The following is a 21,091-nucleotide window of genomic DNA, read 5'->3' as shown; positions in this document are numbered from 1 at the left end:
TCTTTACTTAATCAGCTCGATAAAAATCAAGTATGGTCCACCAACCACATCTCATTATGAGCTTTGACAATGTACATTTTTTTTTCGACTATTCAAATTTACAAAAACATCTCCATTATAAATAATTCACCAAATTGGTACTCTCTTATCCACAGGTAATTTGATTACAAACTGTCTTAGATAATATAAATTGATGTCCTTGCCAACATATATGGTCCAACCACGTCATAACATTTAGGTAAACTATAGTATATATTAAAAAAGAAAAACTTTAATTATATAAAGGATTTCTTAGCACCGAAACAAATACATTATTTACATTATTGTATCTATGGAAATGTATATGTCATATATATTTTGAGATGATTGGATAATTCAAGAAAGTTTCCAAAATTACTAGCTTAAGTGATCCCCCCACTATAAAAATGAAAGATCATAACAAGACATGATTGGATTATCTAGATGTGTCTCTTAGAGAAAGTGGGACTTTGTTTTAGGCATAATAGCATTTATGACTAGATCTCACCCAATAATTCCACAAACCAAAACAGTTTAATTTTTACCGGTTACCGGGCATTTTACGCCGCCGGCGAGTAATTCGGAAAAACAAAGTTTAAAATTTATCGGCAACGTACACACAAAGAGGAGTTGAAAAGTCCAAGAGACTTATTATTTTTCCGATTTCCCACCTCTCGCAGAAACTTCCAAAAAATAAAACTAAAAACAATACAAACAGACAGCTTTGCCTTGCTAAGACTTCCTTCCTTCTTCTGATAAGAAAAAATAAAATAAAAATCGAAGTGGTTTCTTACCAAAAATCGATCTCCTTCACGGATTTTCATCTGAGAAGAAGGACGACCTAATTTGAATCGGTGGAGGTGAAGAATCATTCACTGGTTTTCAACTGTTTTGCTGTTTTTTTTTTTTTTTCCGTATATGAACTATTGTTGTCTGATTGATTTTAGATGGAACCGCCGGAGACTAGTTTAGATTCCGATGGTTCGAAGTTAGAGACGGCGGAGAGGATTATACTCCGGTGGGACTCAGCGGCGACTGATGGAGCAAGAGGGAAGATGATTTTCCAAAGCGATCGTGATGAGGTGGATCGGTTTCTCCGAGCCGTTGATGAAATCCAACGGTCCTTATCTTCTGTCTCCTTCTCTTCTTCTTCTTCCTCCGCCGCCACCACAGTCGATGAACACGAGGTCAAAGCCAACTCAGCTATCCAAATCGCCATGGCTAGACTCGAAGACGAGTTCCGTAACATTCTTCTCTCTCACACAACTACTTTCGAGCCTGATTCACTTTTTCTTGAGGAATCATCATCAGTCTCTCCGTCTTTATGCGTCGAGCTTGGAGAAGATACCACCACCGTAACTACCGAAGAAGAAGAATTAAACTCGCCAGGTGGTTCCGGTTCAAGCCGGTTAACTCGTAGAAGAAGCAGTTACAGATCCACTAGCAGTATACGAGAAATGGATCTGATCTCGCCGGAAGCAGTTTCTGATCTAAGATCGATTGTTCAACGAATGGTCGCCGCCGGTTACTCTCGTGAATGTATCCAAGTCTATGGAACTGTTCGCAAATCAGCCATGGAAACAATATTTAAGCAGCTTGGGATTGTGAAGATAAGCATTGGAGATGTACAAAAGCTTTGAGTGGGAAGTTGTTGAAGGAAAGATCAGGAAATGGATTCGTGCAGCTAAGGTTTGCATTAGAGTTGTTTTCTCTAGTGAGAAGAGACTATGTGAGCAGCTATTTGATGGTATTTGCACGGCCATGGATGAGACTTGTTTCATGGAGACAGTGAAGGCCTCTGCTCTGCGACTTTTCACTTTCCCTGAAGCTATAAGTATCAGTAGAAGATCACCTGAGAAGCTTTTCAAGATTCTTGATTTACACGATGCTTTGACGGATATGTTACCGGATATTGAAGCAATTTTTGACTCGGATTCTTCAGATGCTATTAGGGCTCAGGCTGTTGAGATTCAATCGAGACTAGCGGAAGCATCGAGAGGTATACTTTCGGAGTTTGAGAATGCTGTTCTTCGTGAACCTTCGATAGTTCCTGTCCCTGGAGGAACGATTCATCCATTGACAAGGTATGTGATGAACTACATTGTGATGATCTCTGATTATAAGCAAACGCTGGATGATCTCATCATGTCGAATCCCTCTACTGGGTCTGATCCAAACACACCGGATATGGATTTCACGGAGCTAGAGAGTAAATCTCCGTTGGATTTGCATTTGATATGGTTGATTGTGGTCTTGCATTTCAACTTAGAAGAGAAATCCAAGCACTACAGAGACACATCTCTATCTCACATATTCATAATGAACAACATCCATTACATTGTTCAGAAAGTGAAGAGGTCACCAGAGCTACGAGAAATGATTGGAGACCATTATTTAAGGAAACTCACTGGGATATTTAGACATGCTGCCACAAACTACCAGAGAGCTACATGGGTCAGAGTACTGAATAGCCTGAGAGATGAAGGATTACATGTGAGTGGGAGTTTCTCCTCAGGTGTATCAAGAAGTGCACTAAGAGAAAGGTTTAAGGCATTCAATACAATGTTCGAAGAGGTTCACAGGACTCAGTCCACATGGTCGGTTCCAGATGCTCAGCTTAGAGAAGAACTCCGAATATCGCTATCCGAGCATCTAATCCCTGCTTATAGATCGTTTCTTGGAAGGTTCAGGGGTCATATAGAGAGCGGAAGACACCCTGAGAACTATTTGAAATATTCGGTTGAAGATATCGAGACAATCGTTCTAGATCTCTTCGAAGGATATACCACACCACCACACTTGAGGAGGCGATAAAAGAAGATCGAAAAACCGAGAGTTCGTCTTCTTTCTTTCGTTTTTCAGCCACATTAGGATGTCATAGAAATAGAGCCATTCTTTGAATTTTTATTCACGGGTTCCTGCCCGGTGGAATAATCTCCAGGTAAACATATATTTGTGTGTTGTTGTTTGTGCCATATGTCTTCTTTTAGTCCTGATTGATCACACAACCAATAAGTACCATGTAAATTTTGCAATGTGCCACGTCTTCTACTCTTTTGCTCCATTTTTGTTTCTGCTTGTGCCGTTTGCTTAAATGTGTCAGCCAACGCCACGTTTTCTTCAAAAGCTCAAAACCGAAAGTCTTAAGTCTTGATTAAGGTAAGAAATCATCCAATCTATACCCAATTCCAAGATAGGGAAAGAAATTGCTAAATATTTTTCTCTTAAAAAGGTAAATATATCCGAAGAAGTACACAGATTATTTTGTCATGTTCTTCCAAAATGAAACATAAGACTTGCGTCGATCCCCTAAGTCAACACACCAAAAAGGCTCATCATAAAACTTGCGAGCCAAAGCAGAGTATCAGGCCAATAATGAATGGGGATACAATCTGGTTTAATCAAAGTCGAGAAACTCCATTCTCTTCCTCATTGTTCCTCTCAGCTCACTCGCTTCTCTCTCCACCTTTTGGGCCTAAACCAGCACACAGATTCCCCAAAATCAAACCATCAGCACACACACAACATCACAAATGAATCCAATTTTGCTACTCGGTTTGTTATTGATGTGTGAAAGTTAGAAAATGTGATGCTATGCCTTACCCTTTTAATCTCTGCCTCTGAGACGCGAATCATATTTGGCGGAAGCTCTTCTCTCTCCGTGTCCTAACACATGGTTTAAGGTCAAACTCAGTGAACTGGAAAACACGAAGTGACATAACAAAAAAAAAAAAGACAAACAAGGAGAAGTCTTACCAGCTCACCAATCAAAACAACATTCTCTCCACGGATTACATAGAGGCCTAAAGGAATGTCACAGTATTGTTCACCAACAATTACCCTCTCACACGCACCTTCTAGAACCGCATTGGCTGTGTATTATTTACAACGAACAAAGCATGGTCTAAATCTCTCACTCATCAACAATATCATACATGTAGGAGCATGAAAAGAGAGAGTACCGAATTGATCAAAGGAACGGAGTGTTCCCATTAGCTTTCTACCATCTCTAAGGAGCACAAGTAGTTTTCCTGCATCATCAAGAGCAGAGGCAACATACATAAGTAACTGATGCACATTGATTCATATCTAAAATCAAACGTTACACCAAATGAGATTGAGGATAAACTCATATCCCAAAAACATCAGCAAAAGAAAATTATGAAACTTTAAACTCAAAGAACCAACAGGATAAAGTTTATACTTCGTAAGTTGAATAAAGAATGAGCCAGCAACCTCAATCACATTATATCTCACGCATGCTAAGAGCTTAACAACAGTAATTGATGAACAGTCAGATTTGACCCAGTAAAAAAAATAAAGCTTTGATTCACTTTCTTAATCAAAGAGTGTCTCTTTGCGATAAATTCAACACCAAAATTGACAAGCTTTGGAAAAGGCCACAAAATTGTATGCAAAATTGAGCTCACAAATGTGTTCAGTCAGAGCCATCATGGCCAATTCTTATAACTACATACATACATAAGACACTTCAACAAATATGTGAATTAGAGAGAAAGAGAGACGGAATTACTATCGAGATAACTAGCGAGTGAGGTTGAAAGATAAATATCTTCAGGACCAGCCCAAGACATCGCCACTGACTCTATCCGCTTGAAATTTGAAGAAAAGTTTCGGTCTTTCTATAAAACACAAACCGATAATAATAATGTTCCTCAGATTTCAGTTGAAGAGATAAGATTTGGCTATCGAACGCAGAAGAATCGAAATTTAACACAAAGAAAAAAAAAAAGTGAAGGCGGAAAGAGGAATCTAAATTAGGGTTTTGACCAAAGGGTTTAAATTGAGAAAGGGCTAAAAAAAAGATTGAGACTTTCGACACCAGATCGAAAACGGACTCGGGTTCTTCAAAAAAAATATAGAACCCAGATCCGATCGAATTTGGCTGAGAAAATCGTTGATGGAAAATTCGAAGAAATAACTTGAGCAAATCGTCCACTATTTATTCTTCTTTTAGGGCAAAAATGTCCGCGATTTCTTAACTCGATAGATAAGGCGTTCTACTTTAATTAATACTTCAAGCACTTTTCCAATTTAATATTAAACTTTTATTAAGAAAATTAACAAATTATTGTGATCGAATTTTTCTAAAATAAATTTTATAAAATTTTGGTTATTCAAAACCATCTGTCTAGAATATGTTTTAAAAAAATGTTTTATTAGATGTTTTATTTTAGGGTAATATTAGGGAATAACCAAATAAAACACTCAAATTAAGAAAATAGCAGAGAGAAAGTTTTTTTGTTGCTAAATAGCCATGTATCCACGTTGTAGATGATGTGAAATACCAAAATTATCCTTTATTTGTTGCGAGATCAACGATATACGAGACAGTTTCGTAAAGTTTTTTTAAATAACATGTAACATTTAAATTTTGCATGTTATATTTAACTAAAAGACATGATATTTCAAAAAACATAGTGAATTTTTAAGAGAAAACATTGTTACGTAGCGTTTTTTTAGAAAAAACATTGTTATGGAAAATTAAATCTGAATATAATCTTTTTAAAAAAGAAATCATATGTAATCTTAATAAAAATCGTATATTACTAAAAAATAATCATCTTTTTTAAAAAAAATCACATGTGATCTTAATAAAACACGTGTATTATTACAAAATAACATGATAAAGAGAGATATTACACTGAATAGAATGTTTTTTCCGAAAAATATCATGTGTTCTGTATAAATAACGTGTCATACGAGAAAAATACAGAGATATTATAGAATGTTTTTTCCAAAAAATACTATGTGTTTTTATAAATAACGTGTAATACGAGAAAAATACATGATAAAAAGATATATATTATGCTATCACATGTAATTCGAAAAAAAGCATGTTACAAAGGACATTTACGTAATTACACATACATTCCGACATGTTACAGGAAAAGTTACTGTAGCTCATGGTTAGTTTGTATATTCTTTTTGAATCCATGGTTACTTTGTATATATTCTTTTTTTTTATTAGTTGTTTTATTTTATTTATTTTTTCAAAATTTATGCATAATTTATCTTTGATTGACTTCTGACCAATGATATTTAAATAATGCTTTTATGTAAAATAATCAAATATTTATGGTTTTTTAACCTCTGAACTTTTATTCAAACAATTTTATAAACAAGAAGTGGAAAGAATAAGAAGGAAAAAAAAAGGAATGGAAGAATATAGAATTAGTCTTGACATAAATTTAAATCAATGTGATTGGTAACATTTACCGCAAAAACAACCTTATTGATGAAAATCTATCTAATCTGATTTTGAAGACTAAAATAGAATATGAATGTCCTTTTGCTTGAGAATTGCCATCAAATTAACAATAACATTTTTTGAAATAAGATTGAGTAAAAAATACAAAAAAAAAACCTACTTAATTCTAATTCGTTAAATTTAAATATTTTGCTGCAATCTAAATGAATATATATGTGGTTGTGAGCCTGTGACATTTTTATTCGTAAATACAATTTCAATTTTATGTAAAAACTTCTTATTGTTAATTCAACTAGTGACGTCGGGCTCTGAGAAGCCAATTAATCCAATAATATACTGCCACGTAACCATCAGATTCGGCGGCGCGAAACTACGCGGCGTTTGCTTAGCACAAAAACGTAGCGCAGTTTATTTAAAGGAAAACAAAATCTGTTTGCACTTTGCGTTGCGTTTGTAGCTAAAAATTCATCAACATCGGAGATAAATCCCCCCTTCGCCGGAGGTATCGTACATAAGCAACCTTAACCTTCCTTCTCCACTGTAAAAACCCTCAAATCAGGGTCACGATTTCGTCTTTTTTTTCCAGGTTCGTTTCTCAATAATTTGTGTTCTAACGATGCGATTTTTGTGGGGGATTTAGGGTTTTGTTTCTTAAGTTCACCGATCCTGTTCAATTTTAAGCTAAATCACATTCAGATATATGATTTGCATCGGTTGAAAACGTCGATAGTTATCAGGAGTAGGGTTTGTTGTGGTATTCGAGAAATTTCAGGAAACTGAGAGTTTTCTATTAATGGCTAGTTTTTTTTTTTTCTTTTATTCCGAAATTTTTGTTCTCTGGGGGTAATTGGTGAAAATCATGTTCTTTGTACGAATTTGTATCCAATTTGCCAGCTTTACATGTTTTTGGAGATTTCTGGAAAAAGTCTGAGATACTTAACGCATCTGGAGATTGAAATTGTGGCATCTAATGTATAGAGATCAATTTTGTTTTATTTTTCTTCTTAGATTGAGTTTCGTCTTTAGGTTTTTCAACATCTATACGCTATTGAGGAACAGAGTGATTTTTTTTTTTTTTTTTTTTTTTATTGAATTGTTTCGTTGATGTTTATAGGGATAGATTGATCATGGCAACTGCAACTATGGCAACAGCAGCTGGAGCAGCTGCTCTTCTGTATTACACGTTGAATCGGAAATTAATAGCCGGTCCATCGGATGTTGACGATGAGAATTCTGACACTTCTGCTTCTCGGGCTTCTTTGAGGATTGACCGTGTTTCTCATAGACTTATTCAAGCTCCGGCAACTTGGTTGGAGACTATTTCTACTCTTTCTGAGACTCTTCGTTTTACTTACTCCGAGACTCTAGGGAAGTGGCCGATTGGAGATCTTGCTTTTGGGATCAATTTTCTCATCAAGAGGCAGGTAAAACATCTCTTCATCTTCATAAACATCTCTTAAGTTCTGGATTTATTTAATCATCTTGCGGTCAAAGTTGTGCATTTTGTAATTGTGTACCTAAAACCGCAGGGACTTCTACATGTTGATCGTGTCTTTGGTGGTAAAGATAGTATAGAGCTTAAAGGATCTGAAGTAGCCACTGAACTCAGATATCTTTTGCACTTGTTGACATTGTGTTGGCATTTTTCCAAGAAGCCGTTTCCATTATTCTTAGAAGAGACCGGCTTTACAAAGGAAAATGTCCTTATTCACGAACCCAAAGCTGGGGTAAACTTTAACAACTCTCAGGCTCTTAGGCACCTTGTCGACATAGAAATTTGAGATTTAGTTGTGACTTTTGCATCATGTAGATATTGAAGCCAGCTTTTACGGTTCTTGTCGATCACAAAACAAAATGTTTTCTATTGTTGATCCGTGGAACACATAGCATCAAGGACACCTTGACAGCTGCAACCGGAGCAATCGTACCGTTCCATCATACTGTTGTAAATGAGAGAGGGGTCAGCAATTTGGTCTTAGGATATGCACATTGTGGTATGGTTGCTGCTGCCCGGTGTATAGCAAAACTTGCCACCCCTTGTCTTCTCAAGGGTCTTGAGCAATATCCAGATTACAAAATCAAGGTACTTTAAGTAGCTGGTCTCTATTCTAGATTTCAACTTTTCGTAGAACCTGTTGTGTAAGAAGCCAAAGACTATCTCCATACATTTTATTTTTCCTGCATTTCTGTTGGCAGATCGTAGGGCACTCTTTGGGCGGTGGAACGGCTGCACTTTTGACATATATTTTGCGGGAGCAGAAAATGCTCTCTACAGCTACCTGTGTTACATTTGCTCCAGGTTTTTTATCCAATATAGTTTTCAATTACATTTGATCATACCTTCTTAAGATATAAGACTGAACTTTGTTCCTATATTTGTCAGCTGCTTGTATGACTTGGGAATTAGCTGACTCTGGGAATGACTTCATCGTATCTGTCATAAACGGAGCTGATCTGGTGCCTACATTTTCTGCTGCAGCAGTAGATGACTTACGCGCTGAGGTTAACTTCCTAGGCTCGCAATTTCATGCTTCATTTGTATACTTTGGAAAACGTTTGTTGTAATTTCTTGAATTAACCATCTGTTCTTCCTTTTCCACCTCTTCAGGTAACAGCATCTGCTTGGCTAAATGATCTGAGAAATCAAATCGAACGCACTCGAATCCTCAGCACTGTTTATCGCTCAGCGACGGCTTTAGGATCTCGACTTCCATCTATGGCCACTGCCAAAGCAAAAGTTGCTGGCGCTGGTGCAATGTTACGCCCAGTTTCTAGTGGCACACAGGTAATAAACTACACTGAATATGCTTCTAAACTTAAATAGAACTTAAGAGTCAAAAAGTCTGTGAATAAAACAAACTCTTGCAGGTTGTGATGAGAAGAGCTCAAAGCATGCTGACCCGTCCTGCACTAAGCATATCTTCTTGGTCATGTATGGGACCCAGGCGCAGAGCCTCTGCTACTCAGTCAAACTCGGAACATCAGTTAGATTCTTCTGAAGCAATGTCCCAAGATATACCCGAAACTTCAGGTCCTCTTCTTGTTACAGATGAAGAAATCACCGGGAAATGGAAATCAGAAGATGAAACATCACCTCGTCTCGGAACCACTGATCTTGACGAGTGTGAGGATCCAGCGGAAATGGACACACGCGAAGAGCGAATGACTGAAGCTGAGCTATGGCAGCAACTAGAGCATGACCTTTACCACGACACGTCAGAGCAACCTGAAGAAACCGACGTAGCAAAAGAAATAAAAGAAGAAGAAGAAGCCGTCATTGCAGAGGCCGGTGTGGCCCCGCCGGAGAGCCAGACGGCTGAGATGAAAGAATACCGCAGATTCCTCCCGGCGGGCAAAATTATGCATATTGTCACGGTTCGACCCGAGGCCGTAGAGGCTAACGAAGAAGAAGAGGAAGACGGGTCTACCCTCGAGAGGCCTGAGACAGTAGAGACGGTGGAGGAGGGTAGAGTAGGAATATTTCTGACGCCGAGGTCATTGTATAGTAAGGTGAGGTTATCGCAGAGGATGATAAGCGATCATTTCATGCCTGTTTACAGGCGACAGATCGAACGGCTAATACAAGAGCTAACAGTTGAACATGATCCTTAAAGCTTGTCTTTCTTCCTTTTTTGGCGGTAAATGTGTATTTGCAGTTGTAAATACTACTTATTGACTATTATCTTTATGAGGTTTTTTTTTTTTGTTTATCCAATATTCGAAAATGTACAGAAATACTTGGCTATTTTCGTTATTTTAGTGAGTTAGAAGATTGTCTTTTTCAATGGGGGAATCGACAAGAAATATTCTCAAAATGAATTGAAATATTAAAATGTCTCTTTCTAACCTAACCACGACTACGTAGAGTACCTTATAGGCGATACCATTTGTCTCATTTCTGTTAATCATTGTCCTTTTTAATACTCAAATAATAAGGTCAAAAGTCTAAATTTTGTAAAATATGCCCAGAATATTTTTATCATCAACAACTAAAGAATCATCGGTTGTACAAAAATGAAAAGAATGCCACGTCTGTCGTTGATATGATTCCGTGTCAAAAATGAACCTGATCACCATTGTTTTGACAAGCGCTGCTGATTCCTCACCATTGTTTCGTGCTACGATCACACCAATTCTCTTTTGCCAACCTTCAATTCCCAGGAAACTATAATTTCCCGTCGCTAATTAATCTTGGTCACCACCTGATTCTCAATTGCGTTTCGCCTGATCGAAACTGAGGGTTTTTCAACATTTTCAAAATCGTATACTGTTTGTTTCAAAACCCTAGGCCCCTTTCTGGTTAGGTTAGGTTTGGGGTTTATGATCATCGTTAGTTGGTTGTTTGTTCAAATAAGGTTTGAAAAATGAGCGCGGTGAGTTTTCTATATAGCTCGAAAAACCCCAAATTTCGAGGGGCTTTCAATGGGATTTGTGCTCTGGTTCTGTTTTGCTTCTTCTTTGATCGGAGCGATATTCTCAGGAACCCTTTGTTTAGGAACTCATCTCTCGTCAATGGTGGTAGTGGCTCAACCTCCCGAGGTAAATTCAATAATGGTTTCACGTTAATTCGTAGAAATGTGAGGCAAATTGAAACGAATGATTCTGGCAATAGCAGCTTGAGTAGCACTAGTACTGTTTTATTCTCAGGGTTACACAAACACATTGGTTATGCTGATCAATGCGACTTCTTAAAAGCAAACCCAATTTGTTCCCCTGATGGATTCTTTGATTACCTCAACTTCTTCTACTGCTCCTGCAGAGATTTCAGTATCTTGGGTTACATGATGTTAGGTGTTTGGCTTGTTGCATTGTTTTATCTCTTGGGTAATACTGCTGCTGATTACTTTTGTTGTTCATTGGAGAAGCTTTCAAAGCTTTTGAGGCTACCTCCAACTGTTGCTGGTGTTACTTTACTTCCTCTTGGGAATGGAGCACCAGATGTGTTTGCTAGTATAGCCGCTTTTGTTGGAACAGATAAAGGAGAAGTTGGTCTTAACAGCGTCTTGGGTGGTGCTGTGTTTGTTACTTCTGTTGTTGTTGGCATTGTTTCGCTTTGTGTTGCGGATAAGGATGTCAAGATCGATAAGAAATGCTTCATCAGAGACTTGAGTTTCTTCCTTTTCACGCTTGTGTCTTTGCTGGTGATTTTGATGGTTGGTAAAGTGACAGTCCGGATTGCCATCGCCTTTGTCTCGATATATGTGATTTATGCTTTCCTTGTGGCAGCGAATGTCATTCTGATAAAACATGCTAAGAGGTTTAAACTAGAGGCTCTTACTCCTTTGCTACCTATGCAAGGAAGCATGTTTTCCCCGAGTGTTGGAGAGGATATGCCAATGAATACCCCCTTGATAGAAACTGACCCTGAGGATGGTCCACCTCGGCTACAGAGTCTTCCTCAGTGGATGTGGGCGTCAAATGTGGCCATCTATTCCAACCATTTCGCGAAAGTTAGTGTACATGATGAAGACAGGCCACCTTGGGGATGGATTGATGACAGTGCAGAAGTTGAGAGCTCCTCATGTACTAAATTCACTTCCTTGTTGGAAATTCCGCTGACGATTCCAAGGAGGTTAACAATTCCGTCGGTCGAGGAAGATACATGGTCAAAGACATATGCTGTGGCCAGCGTTACATTAGCTCCTGTCCTTTTGGCGTCTCTCTGGAGTAGCCAAGACGATGTGAGTCCCCAAGCTTGTGGTGTCGCATACTTTATTGGTGTTGCTATAGGCTCTACTCTGGGCTTTCTTGCTTACAAAAACACAGAACCCGATCACCCACCTCGAAGATTCTTGATCCCTTGGGTCCTTGGTGGGTTTATCATGAGCATCGTATGGTTCTACATGATTGCAAACGAACTTGTAGCTCTTCTGGTGACATTTGGTGAGATTTACGGAATTAACCCGTCGATACTTGCGCTAACAGTACTTGCTTGGGGAAACTCAATGGGTGACTTAGTGTCGAATATCGCATTGACGATGAACGGTGGTGATGGTGTACAAATCGCTCTATCGGGATGCTACGCAGGTCCAATGTTCAACACACTCGTCGGGCTCGGTATGTCAATGCTTTTTGGCGCATGGTCCAAGAGTCCTGACACATACATGCTACCAGAAGACAAAAGCCTGTTCTACACACTTGGGTTTCTAGTACTCGGTTTGGTTTGGGCTATGGTGATACTCCCGCGCAACGACATGCGACCTAACAGAACCTTAGGTATGGGACTCATTGCAATATATCTGATATTCGTCACTTTCAGGCTCAGTTGCGCCATGGGATTCATACCATGGGCTGCTTAAAGAGCTATATATAATCTTGTTTAGTCTCTAACCAACAAACTAATCAGAGGCTTATTGTATACCAAAGAAGTGGTCATGACATGAGAGTTCATAGTTTTGAATCTTATTAGTGTGTTTGTTTGTTATTGGTTTGTCCTTTTGTCATACCTGCCCATTTTTATAACCGCAAAAATTCTTATTATCCTCGTGTCAACATTAAACCAGTCATGTGTCCCACGTCTCCTCCTTGCTATTATTCACTGTTATCTTTTGGAAGAATCATTTGGGACCAATTATTGATAAATTGCTGACGTGGCATATAGACGAAATACAAGATTCAGTAGAAGCTCAACGAGATAATAAATACGTCACCAAAAGTTATCACCCACAACGAATCTTCTTCTTCTTCTTCCATCGCCATTGCCATGGCTAAGCTCTCTATCTCCTCCGTCTTCTTCGTCTTCTCTCTCTTCCTCTGTTTCTTATCCTCTTCTTATTCTTCGTCGGATGGCCTAGAATCCTACATCGTCCATGTGCAGAGTTCTCATAAGCCTTCCCTCTTCTCCTCCCACAACCACTGGCACGTCTCTCTCCTTCGCTCTCTCCCTTCTTCTCCCCAACCAGCAACGCTCCTCTACTCTTACTCACGCGCCGTTCATGGCTTCTCCGCTCGCCTCTCCCCTATCCAAACCGCCGCACTCCGCCGTCATCCTTCCGTCATTTCCGTTATACCAGATCAAGCGCGTGAGATCCACACCACTCACACACCTGACTTCCTCGGTTTCTCCCAAAACTCTGGTCTCTGGGGCAACTCAGATTACGGCGAAGACGTGATCGTCGGCGTTCTAGATACTGGAATCTGGCCGGAGCATCCAAGTTTCTCGGATTCAGGTCTCGGTCCCGTTCCATCTACATGGAAAGGCGAGTGCGAGATCGGACCTGATTTTCCCGCCTCATCTTGCAATCGGAAGCTAATCGGAGCTCGAGCGTATTACAAGGGATATTTAACGCAACGGAATGGAACAAAAAAGCATGCAGCGAAGGAATCGAGATCGCCGCGCGATACAGAAGGTCATGGGACGCATACGGCATCTACGGCGGCTGGATCGGTGGTTGCAAACGCGAGTTTGTTCCAGTACGCGCCCGGAACGGCTCGTGGGATGGCGTCTAAGGCGAGAATCGCCGCTTACAAAATCTGTTGGAGCAGCGGATGCTACGATTCCGATATCCTCGCCGCCATGGATCAAGCGGTTGCGGACGGTGTTCACGTTATCTCTCTCTCCGTCGGAGCCAGCGGTTACGCCCCGGAGTATCACACGGATTCTATCGCGATCGGAGCATTTGGAGCGACGCGGCACGGCATCGTCGTTTCTTGCTCCGCTGGGAATTCTGGTCCAGGTCCCGAAACCGCGACGAACATCGCTCCATGGATCTTAACCGTTGGTGCATCCACCGTCGATAGAGAATTCTCCGCAAACGCAATCACTGGAGACGGGAAAGTCTTCACGGGAACATCACTGTACGCAGGCGAATCTCTACCGGATTCTCAACTTTCTCTGGTATATTCCGGCGATTGCGGAAGCAGATTGTGTTACCCTGGGAAATTGAATTCATCATTAGTGGAAGGCAAAATCGTGCTCTGTGACAGAGGAGGCAATGCAAGAGTTGAGAAAGGAAGTGCCGTCAAGATAGCCGGTGGTGCAGGTATGATTCTGGCGAACACAGCTGAAAGCGGTGAAGAACTCACCGCTGATTCGCATCTCGTCCCGGCGACAATGGTTGGAGCTAAAGCTGGAGATCAAATCCGCGACTACATCAAAACATCAGACTCTCCCACCGCAAAAATCAGTTTCCTAGGCACTTTGATCGGACCATCTCCTCCTTCTCCCAGAGTCGCCGCTTTCTCCAGCCGTGGACCAAATCACTTGACACCGGTTATCCTTAAACCGGACGTGATTGCTCCCGGAGTCAACATTTTAGCCGGTTGGACCGGGATGGTTGGTCCCACCGATTTAGATATCGATCCAAGACGGGTCCAATTCAACATCATCTCCGGTACATCGATGTCGTGCCCACACGTTAGTGGACTCGCCGCTCTCCTCCGTAAAGCTCATCCCGATTGGTCACCTGCAGCAATCAAATCCGCCCTCGTAACCACCGCCTACGACGTCGAAAACTCCGGCGAACCAATCGAGGATCTCGCCACCGGTAAATCATCAAACTCGTTCATCCACGGAGCTGGACACGTCGATCCAAACAAAGCTTTAAATCCTGGTTTGGTTTACGACATCGAGGTTAAAGAGTACGTAGCTTTCCTCTGCGCCGTGGGATATGAGTTTCCGGGGATTCTAGTCTTCCTTCAAGATCCAACTCTTTTCAATGCCTGCGAAACGAGCAAGCTAAGAACCGCCGGAGATCTCAATTACCCATCTTTCTCAGTGGTTTTCGGATCGACCGGAGAGGTTGTGAAATACAAAAGGGCTGTCAAAAACGTGGGAAGCAATGTCGACGCTGTGTACGAAGTCGGAGTTAAATCTCCGGCGAATGTTGAGATTGATGTGTCTCCGAGCAAGCTCGCCTTTAGCAAGGAGAAGAGCGAGTTGGAGTATGAAGTGACGTTTAAGAGCGTGGTGCTCGGCGGAGGAGTCGGATCCGTGCCGGGTCATGAATTCGGGTCGATCGAATGGGCAGACGGCGAACACGTGGTTAAGAGTCCCGTTGCCGTCCAATGGGGTCAGGGATCAGTTCAGTCCTTCTGAAGTTCTGATTGATGATACAACTTGGGCTCTGGTTTTATGTTTTCTTTAAAACGAAAAAGTCATGCCGGGTTTGTTTAATGGGCCATGTTGTTAATGGGCCGATCTGTATACTCATTTAAAGAGCCCTTACTCTTGGGTTATACCACTATGCATGGGGTGAATGAGCAGAAATTTCGATTGGCATTTGTAAACTTTTAGATTCTTGTTTGATTTCATGTATCCACCTGGCAATTAAATGTTTTGTAATAAGCAAAGGATTCCGAAAGAAAGAAAAAAAAAAAGAAATTTCGTTTTCTTTAAACTTTGTTATAAATAATCAAGATTACTAAGAGCAGGTCCATTGGGAGGACCTTGTGAGTTTCTTAGAAGAATCTTAAAGAAAAAACTTAAAAAAGTCAAAAAATAATTCAAAATTGTGGTATTAAGCAAGGTTTGCACCTTGCATTAGGTGTTTTTTAGTTTTTAAGGTTCGTGTACGTGTCATTCTCTTATTGGAAGAGTATATATAAAAAAAAAAAAAAAAACTTTACTATCCTGTGCTTTTACCTTCAAAATCGATTTGCCTTCTCTCCTCCTTGTTTTCTCCGAACCTCTACGGATTCAGATTCAAGCTTCAAATCCAGGAAACACCAATGTCTTATCTTCCTCAAGCTATGTTCCTCATTTAAACATCTTCTACAGATCCATGGTAAAATCCATGTCTCCTCACTCCAAAATGACAGCTTTATCATCATCGAGCTTGTACGGGTTTCATCACTATCCCTCGTCAAAGACCTTACCTTTGCGCGAACCCTTCTGCTTCACTCTTCAGATTCGACTCCTTCTACTTGGAATATGCTCAATAGAGGCTATTCTTCGAGTGATACTCCAGTAGAATCGATTTGGTTTTATTCTGAGATGGAGAGACGAGGAATCAATCCTAATAAGCTTACTTTTCCTTTTCTTCTCAAGGCTTGTGCTTCGTTTTTAGGTCTCACTGCGGGTAGACAGATTCAAGTTGAGGTTTTGAAACATGGGTTTGATTCTGATGTGTATGTTGGGAATAATTTGATTCATCTATATGGTTCTTGTAAGAAAACTTATGATGCCAGGAAGATGTTCGACGAAATGACTGACAGAAATTTTGTTTCTTGGAACTCGATTATGACTGCTCTTGTTGAGAATGGTAAGTTCAATTTGGTGTTTGAGTGTTTTTGTGAGATTATTGGTAGGAGGTTTTGTCCGGATGAGACGACAATGGTTGTTTTGCTCTCTGCGTGTTGTGGTAACTTGAGCTTGGGGAAATTCCATTCCCAAAGTAGGAGAGTAGGATGGAAAAGGAAAGTAGGCCGAAGAGAGGGCAAGGAAAGCAAGCGATGTTGGTGCATTCACAGGTGGTGGTAAGAGAGTTAGAGTTAAACTGTAGACTAGGTACTGCACTTGTAGACATGTATGCAAAATCTGGTGGATTAGAGTATGCTAGGTTAGTTTTCGAAAGAATGGTTGACAAAAATGTTTGGACTTGGAATGCCATGATTGTAGGTTTAGCACAATATGGATTTGTAGAAGAAGCCCTTCAACTATTCGCGAAGATGATGAAAGAATCAACGGTGAGACCAAAATACGTGACATTTCTCGGTGTTTTATGCGCTTGTAGCCACACGGCATTGGTGGATGACGGGTACAAATACTTCCACGAGATGGAGAAAGCACACAAGATCAAACCAATGATTATTCACTACAGAGCAATGGTAGATATCTTGGGACGTGCATGTCGACTAAACGAGGCGTATGACTTCATATAGAAAATGCCTTTTGAGCCTGATGCGGTTGTTTGGAGGACTCTACTCTCCGCTTGTAGTATCTATCACAATATTCGGACCACAATTAGTATTCAAAGCTATTATTGTCTCAATTTTTAGAAAATATTCTCTATATATACAACCATGTATGGCTCTTCTTCTTTATCCAATTGTCTTCATTCTTCTTTGTTCTTCAACTCAAAAACCCCAAAAACACTCTTCTTTAAGAAACCCACTTAAGGACTCCACCATTGGACAATAAAAAATATAAGGATTTAACAAAAACTCTAAACTCTCATTTATTCAAAATTTAGTATTAAAAATTATAAGGAGCCCTTATTTAGGACTCCCCAATGGGGGTGCTCTAATAACTTTAATTTAATTCTGTAAAAAAATTGTGTATATTAGAGCAAAAAAGTACTATAGCATTAGTCAACATCAAAGCAGAAATAAATAAATGAATAAACACAAGCCGTCCATTAATTAACGCACACACAAAACTATTCAGAAGTCAAGAAACATATCATTTTCCGGTGAATGGTTTTCACTACAACTTATAAAAATCGAACTAAAGTGGACTTTCTATGTAATATAGACAAAATGGGTCCCTTGAGCTACGTAACTTTTGTGTCGTCTTCTACAGCGAGACATACAATGGCTTACTCTTGTCTAAGCGTAATCTTAGCTTATCTACTTACTGGCCCTTCTTCAATATTCACTAACGCTTCACGAAATGATTACCAGTAATGCAAAGTCTTAATTATACTATTCGATACATTATTATGCATGTTTTATCTATCAAACTTGACTCGCATCATTTGCTATCATATGATTGAACAGATTGCTAAAAGATAATAAGTATCAGCAGTCTCTTTAGTAGTTTACTATTTTTACATAATAGTTCAAAATCAAAATATGTGGCACTAGTGTAATGTCGTGATATATAGGGCATTCCCCCTAAATAAATTTTTAAAACTGTATATTTTGCGTATAACAACAAAAACTACAAATGGTTATGATTAGGACATATGATACATTACTTTACGGAAATTACGTAATATGTCATATTTAGTCATAAAGTCACCACAAAACAAATTTCACGGCTCTTATTAGTATCTCTCTATATAAGTATATAATAAGTTTCTCAATCTAACTCCATAAACCATCTTTCACTTTCTTCCTTATATAAAATTCTCTCGCGAGATTTCTATGGATCCCCATTTGGTCATCACTGCCACCTCCAGCGCATTCCGGTGGCCGTCAAGTCACCGGAAGATCTATCTCCGTCGGCGTAAGCCACAAGTTGTGCGTCTCGGCGGGAAAAACAGTACGCCACGTGGCAGGTTCTCGCTTAAGAAGGTGGTAACGAGGATGAGACTCAAGTGGCTGAGACTGTACTACGTGAGGCTCGTGAAGAAAATCAAAGCGTATTATCGTACTATAGTGAAGGAGTTCGAGGACGCCGGAGCCGCCACCATCCAGCAGCGCATGACGGTGGAAACGGCTGCTTTTGCCGCTCCTGGCTTAGGCTTATCTTTCTGTCCCATGTCCGGCTACGTCGACCAGCCTCGTTTTTTTCTTGTATAGCTAAATTATTTAACTCGAGTATCAAATTAATTACCTTCATAATTTTGGAGGTCTTTTAAATTTCCTGTTTAAAAGTATACGTAAAAAAAACTATTTGCGTATAACAATTCTGTCACAAAAAATGTCAAAAACTTCTTTATTGAAAAAATGTCAAAAACTATATAAAACAGTTTGAACGAAACAAGATATAAAAACAAAGGGAACTTGAATTGTTGGACCATGGGAAAAACTTGGTCCGTAAGATTCTTGTCGGCTAAAAGATACTGTTGTTCATATATAGTTTTATGTGTTGACTTATATGATATGCAGGTACTTGTGCGGTAGCTAGATGTTTTGTTCTCTCTAACTTCGAAGAATGTATACCAATTAATTCTCCCTTTCCCGGTTTCAAGTGTGAAGAAAATATATAGTGCATGCAAAATATTTTCCATTTGTAATTAAAAATTCATATTTTCATTCGAGTATATATATATGCACACAATTTCCCACAAGTGTAGGATAATTTTTTTTTTTTATATCGTATAGTCATATTTGTGTTCAAAATTAGATTACTTACCTAACTCAACCTGGATTAAAAGGTATAAATCATGATTATGTTTTGTTAGTATGAAAACATATTTTCTTTGCTTCAAAGTACAAACGTTTGCTGTTCTTCATCGTGGGTTTAGACAAAATTCATTGGGTTCACAATTTGTTTTTGTAAAGAAGACTAAAGAGTGATATAAAAATCATTGGGTTTAACCCAAAATATTCTACATATTACTATGTACGAGTCCAAAGAGGCCCGAGATTTAGTATTGGGCTAATTAATGACCCTGAAAGTTTCAAACCAAGAGAGTAAACCAAACCGATATTTACATTAGCGGGTCATTTTCTCGGTTAAGAGAAAACCGGAATGATACATGTGAGGATGCGTGTGTGAGGAGGCTAATTGCGTGAAGGAGAGAAAGAGGCAAACGCTACAATTCCACGTGGTTAAGTCATGGCTGACCTAATCCTCGTGATACGTTTGCTTCTTACGCAATTCACATTACCAATTATTTGCTATTTTGGGACCACCTCTTCTTGTCATAAACCGAAACTAACCGATCTGATTCCTCTAATAAATATCTCAAAATGCTGCTGCCACATAAATCCAATATTTTTCTAACCAACTAAAATTGAATTAAATGATCTTCTTCCGCCGTCGACATAAAAACCACGAAAATATCATATACGTATTAAAACACTAACACACGTGATATAGAATGTATCAGACTTTGACCAGTTGACTATCAACAACCGTAGGAACTAAAATTTACGGCTGTAATTCAGTTTAAGCTGAAGAAGACTCAACCGCTGCCGTCTGATGTAAGAAGACACCGTCATCCCCACAAGTCATAGAGTTGATTGACGATGCTAGGGTATGGACACGTGGTACGAGCGTGACATCCATTTTTTTTATCTCATGGCCGCCAAATTAGACGCGTGTCATGTTCAGTATTGCCGACTTGGCACCACGTGGCGAATTTTCTTCTTGCTTTGATGGTTTAATCTCCGGAACGCGTCGGTGTGTCCTTATCAACACTCTCTTCCTAAAACTTAATATAGTTGTATAAATCCATCAATGCATTCAAAATGCCACTGTTGCCCCTGGCTTGATATCATTAACCATCCGTCTTTTATTTTTTTCCGAAAACCCAATCATGTTTGACTGTGTTAGTTTTGATATTGTAGAAGAAAACGCATCTTCCTTTTGAAGGAATTGATTTCACTATACATAGTTTTTGATTTGTAAATTAATCAAATGTTTCGTGATGTGTAATCTAAATAGATTTATATTTACCTTTACAGATTTGAAATTTATCATCCTTAGCTACTACATTTAAGTACACTGTTTGACAATGAATGAGAAGGGTTTAGGAGAGTTATTAACCAAACCAGCAATGTGGGTTCGATTCAATTCCCCTTATTGATGCCATGCAACAAAAACATATCCAATGAGACCTCACGAAATAAACAAAATAAAAAACGATAGACAAAACATAAATCTCATGGTGGACCCTTGTTTTACAATTTGCTGATTTTTGTTCATGTTTAAAGTAACAAATTCCATTTGATCAAAAAAGTAAAAAAATTATATTAAATAATAAAGAAAGTTGTTTTTTTTCTTTCAAAACTCGTCATAATCCATATTAACAACAGTTAAAAGTGGATCAAATGATTCAAGTTGATGCTGATGCATAATATGGGATGACTCATCTGCCGTTGACACTGTGCTATAAGCCTATCTTCATTTTTAAACAAAAAACTGAAGAAGTAAATTAAAAAAATTCCAAGTGGATAAGAAGATACGTACTAAATTAAATTTGATTAATTTTATACAACAAAAAAAATGGCGGGGTCATGCATTGGCGTGAAGCTTAAGGAAGCATATGTGAATAATGATCACGAATA

General features: G+C 39.2%; 7 protein-coding genes across 9 annotated transcripts; 6 read left to right on the top strand and 1 right to left on the bottom strand.

The window, feature by feature from the left end:
- Positions 1-317: 317 nt before the first annotated feature.
- Positions 318-3,082, top strand: LOC9318934 (exocyst complex component EXO70A1). Its single transcript, XM_021030947.1, is given in 3 exon segments — positions 318-878; positions 966-1,655; positions 1,657-3,082. Coding segments are annotated over 2 exon segments (1,866 nt in total). The 5' UTR covers positions 318-878; the 3' UTR covers positions 2,833-3,082.
- A 139-nt stretch (positions 3,083-3,221) lies between these two features.
- Positions 3,222-5,034, bottom strand: LOC9321078 (sm-like protein LSM1B). 2 transcript variants are annotated; one of them, XM_021030955.1, is made up of 5 exons: positions 4,553-5,034; positions 3,981-4,049; positions 3,775-3,890; positions 3,622-3,684; positions 3,222-3,493 (listed from the first exon to the last, which is right to left on the bottom strand). In XM_021030955.1, the coding sequence occupies exons 1-5, from the start codon at positions 4,611-4,613 to the stop codon at positions 3,416-3,418; spliced, it is 387 nt and encodes a 128-aa protein (XP_020886614.1). In that variant the 5' UTR covers positions 4,614-5,034; the 3' UTR covers positions 3,222-3,415. The 2 variants fall into 2 exon arrangements, with proteins under 2 accessions (XP_020886614.1, XP_020886616.1); XM_021030957.1 differs by lacking the exon at positions 3,222-3,493 and having other exon boundaries at positions 3,626-3,684; positions 3,783-3,890; positions 4,553-5,012.
- A 1,454-nt stretch (positions 5,035-6,488) lies between these two features.
- On the top strand, positions 6,489-9,961 carry LOC9321077. Its single transcript, XM_002884965.2, has 8 exons — positions 6,489-6,836; positions 7,365-7,674; positions 7,780-7,977; positions 8,061-8,333; positions 8,447-8,549; positions 8,634-8,752; positions 8,859-9,035; positions 9,119-9,961. The coding sequence occupies exons 2-8, from the start codon at positions 7,378-7,380 to the stop codon at positions 9,860-9,862; spliced, it is 1,911 nt and encodes a 636-aa protein (XP_002885011.1). The 5' UTR covers positions 6,489-6,836; positions 7,365-7,377; the 3' UTR covers positions 9,863-9,961.
- Positions 9,962-10,198: 237 nt separating this feature from the next.
- LOC9321076 (cation/calcium exchanger 3) lies at positions 10,199-12,693 on the top strand. Of its 2 annotated transcripts, XM_021032459.1 has the most exons (2): positions 10,707-10,789; positions 11,116-12,681. In XM_021032459.1, exons 1-2 carry the CDS (start codon positions 10,763-10,765, stop codon positions 12,547-12,549), a joined length of 1,461 nt encoding a protein of 486 aa, XP_020888118.1. In that variant the 5' UTR covers positions 10,707-10,762; the 3' UTR covers positions 12,550-12,681. The 2 variants fall into 2 exon arrangements, with proteins under 2 accessions (XP_002885010.1, XP_020888118.1); XM_002884964.2 differs by having other exon boundaries at positions 10,199-12,693.
- A 62-nt stretch (positions 12,694-12,755) lies between these two features.
- On the top strand, positions 12,756-15,582 carry LOC9321075 (subtilisin-like protease SBT1.4). Its single transcript, XM_021032458.1, has one exon. The coding sequence runs from the start codon at positions 12,954-12,956 to the stop codon at positions 15,285-15,287; it is 2,334 nt and encodes a 777-aa protein (XP_020888117.1). The 5' UTR covers positions 12,756-12,953; the 3' UTR covers positions 15,288-15,582.
- Positions 15,583-16,020: 438 nt separating this feature from the next.
- Positions 16,021-17,071, top strand: LOC9321074 (pentatricopeptide repeat-containing protein At2g36730). Its single transcript, XM_021030935.1, has 2 exons — positions 16,021-16,452; positions 16,809-17,071. The coding sequence occupies exons 1-2, from the start codon at positions 16,122-16,124 to the stop codon at positions 17,069-17,071; spliced, it is 594 nt and encodes a 197-aa protein (XP_020886594.1). The 5' UTR covers positions 16,021-16,121.
- A 980-nt stretch (positions 17,072-18,051) lies between these two features.
- Positions 18,052-18,715, top strand: LOC9321073. Its single transcript, XM_002884961.2, has one exon. It carries the CDS (start codon positions 18,278-18,280, stop codon positions 18,653-18,655), a length of 378 nt encoding a protein of 125 aa, XP_002885007.1. The 5' UTR covers positions 18,052-18,277; the 3' UTR covers positions 18,656-18,715.
- Positions 18,716-21,091: the final 2,376 nt, after the last annotated feature.

This window comes from Arabidopsis lyrata (genome assembly GCF_000004255.2).
Source record: "Arabidopsis lyrata subsp. lyrata unplaced genomic scaffold ARALYscaffold_3, whole genome shotgun sequence".
Lineage (NCBI taxonomy): Eukaryota > Viridiplantae > Streptophyta > Magnoliopsida > Brassicales > Brassicaceae > Arabidopsis > Arabidopsis lyrata.
This window is presented reverse-complemented; position numbering and strand designations above follow the sequence as displayed.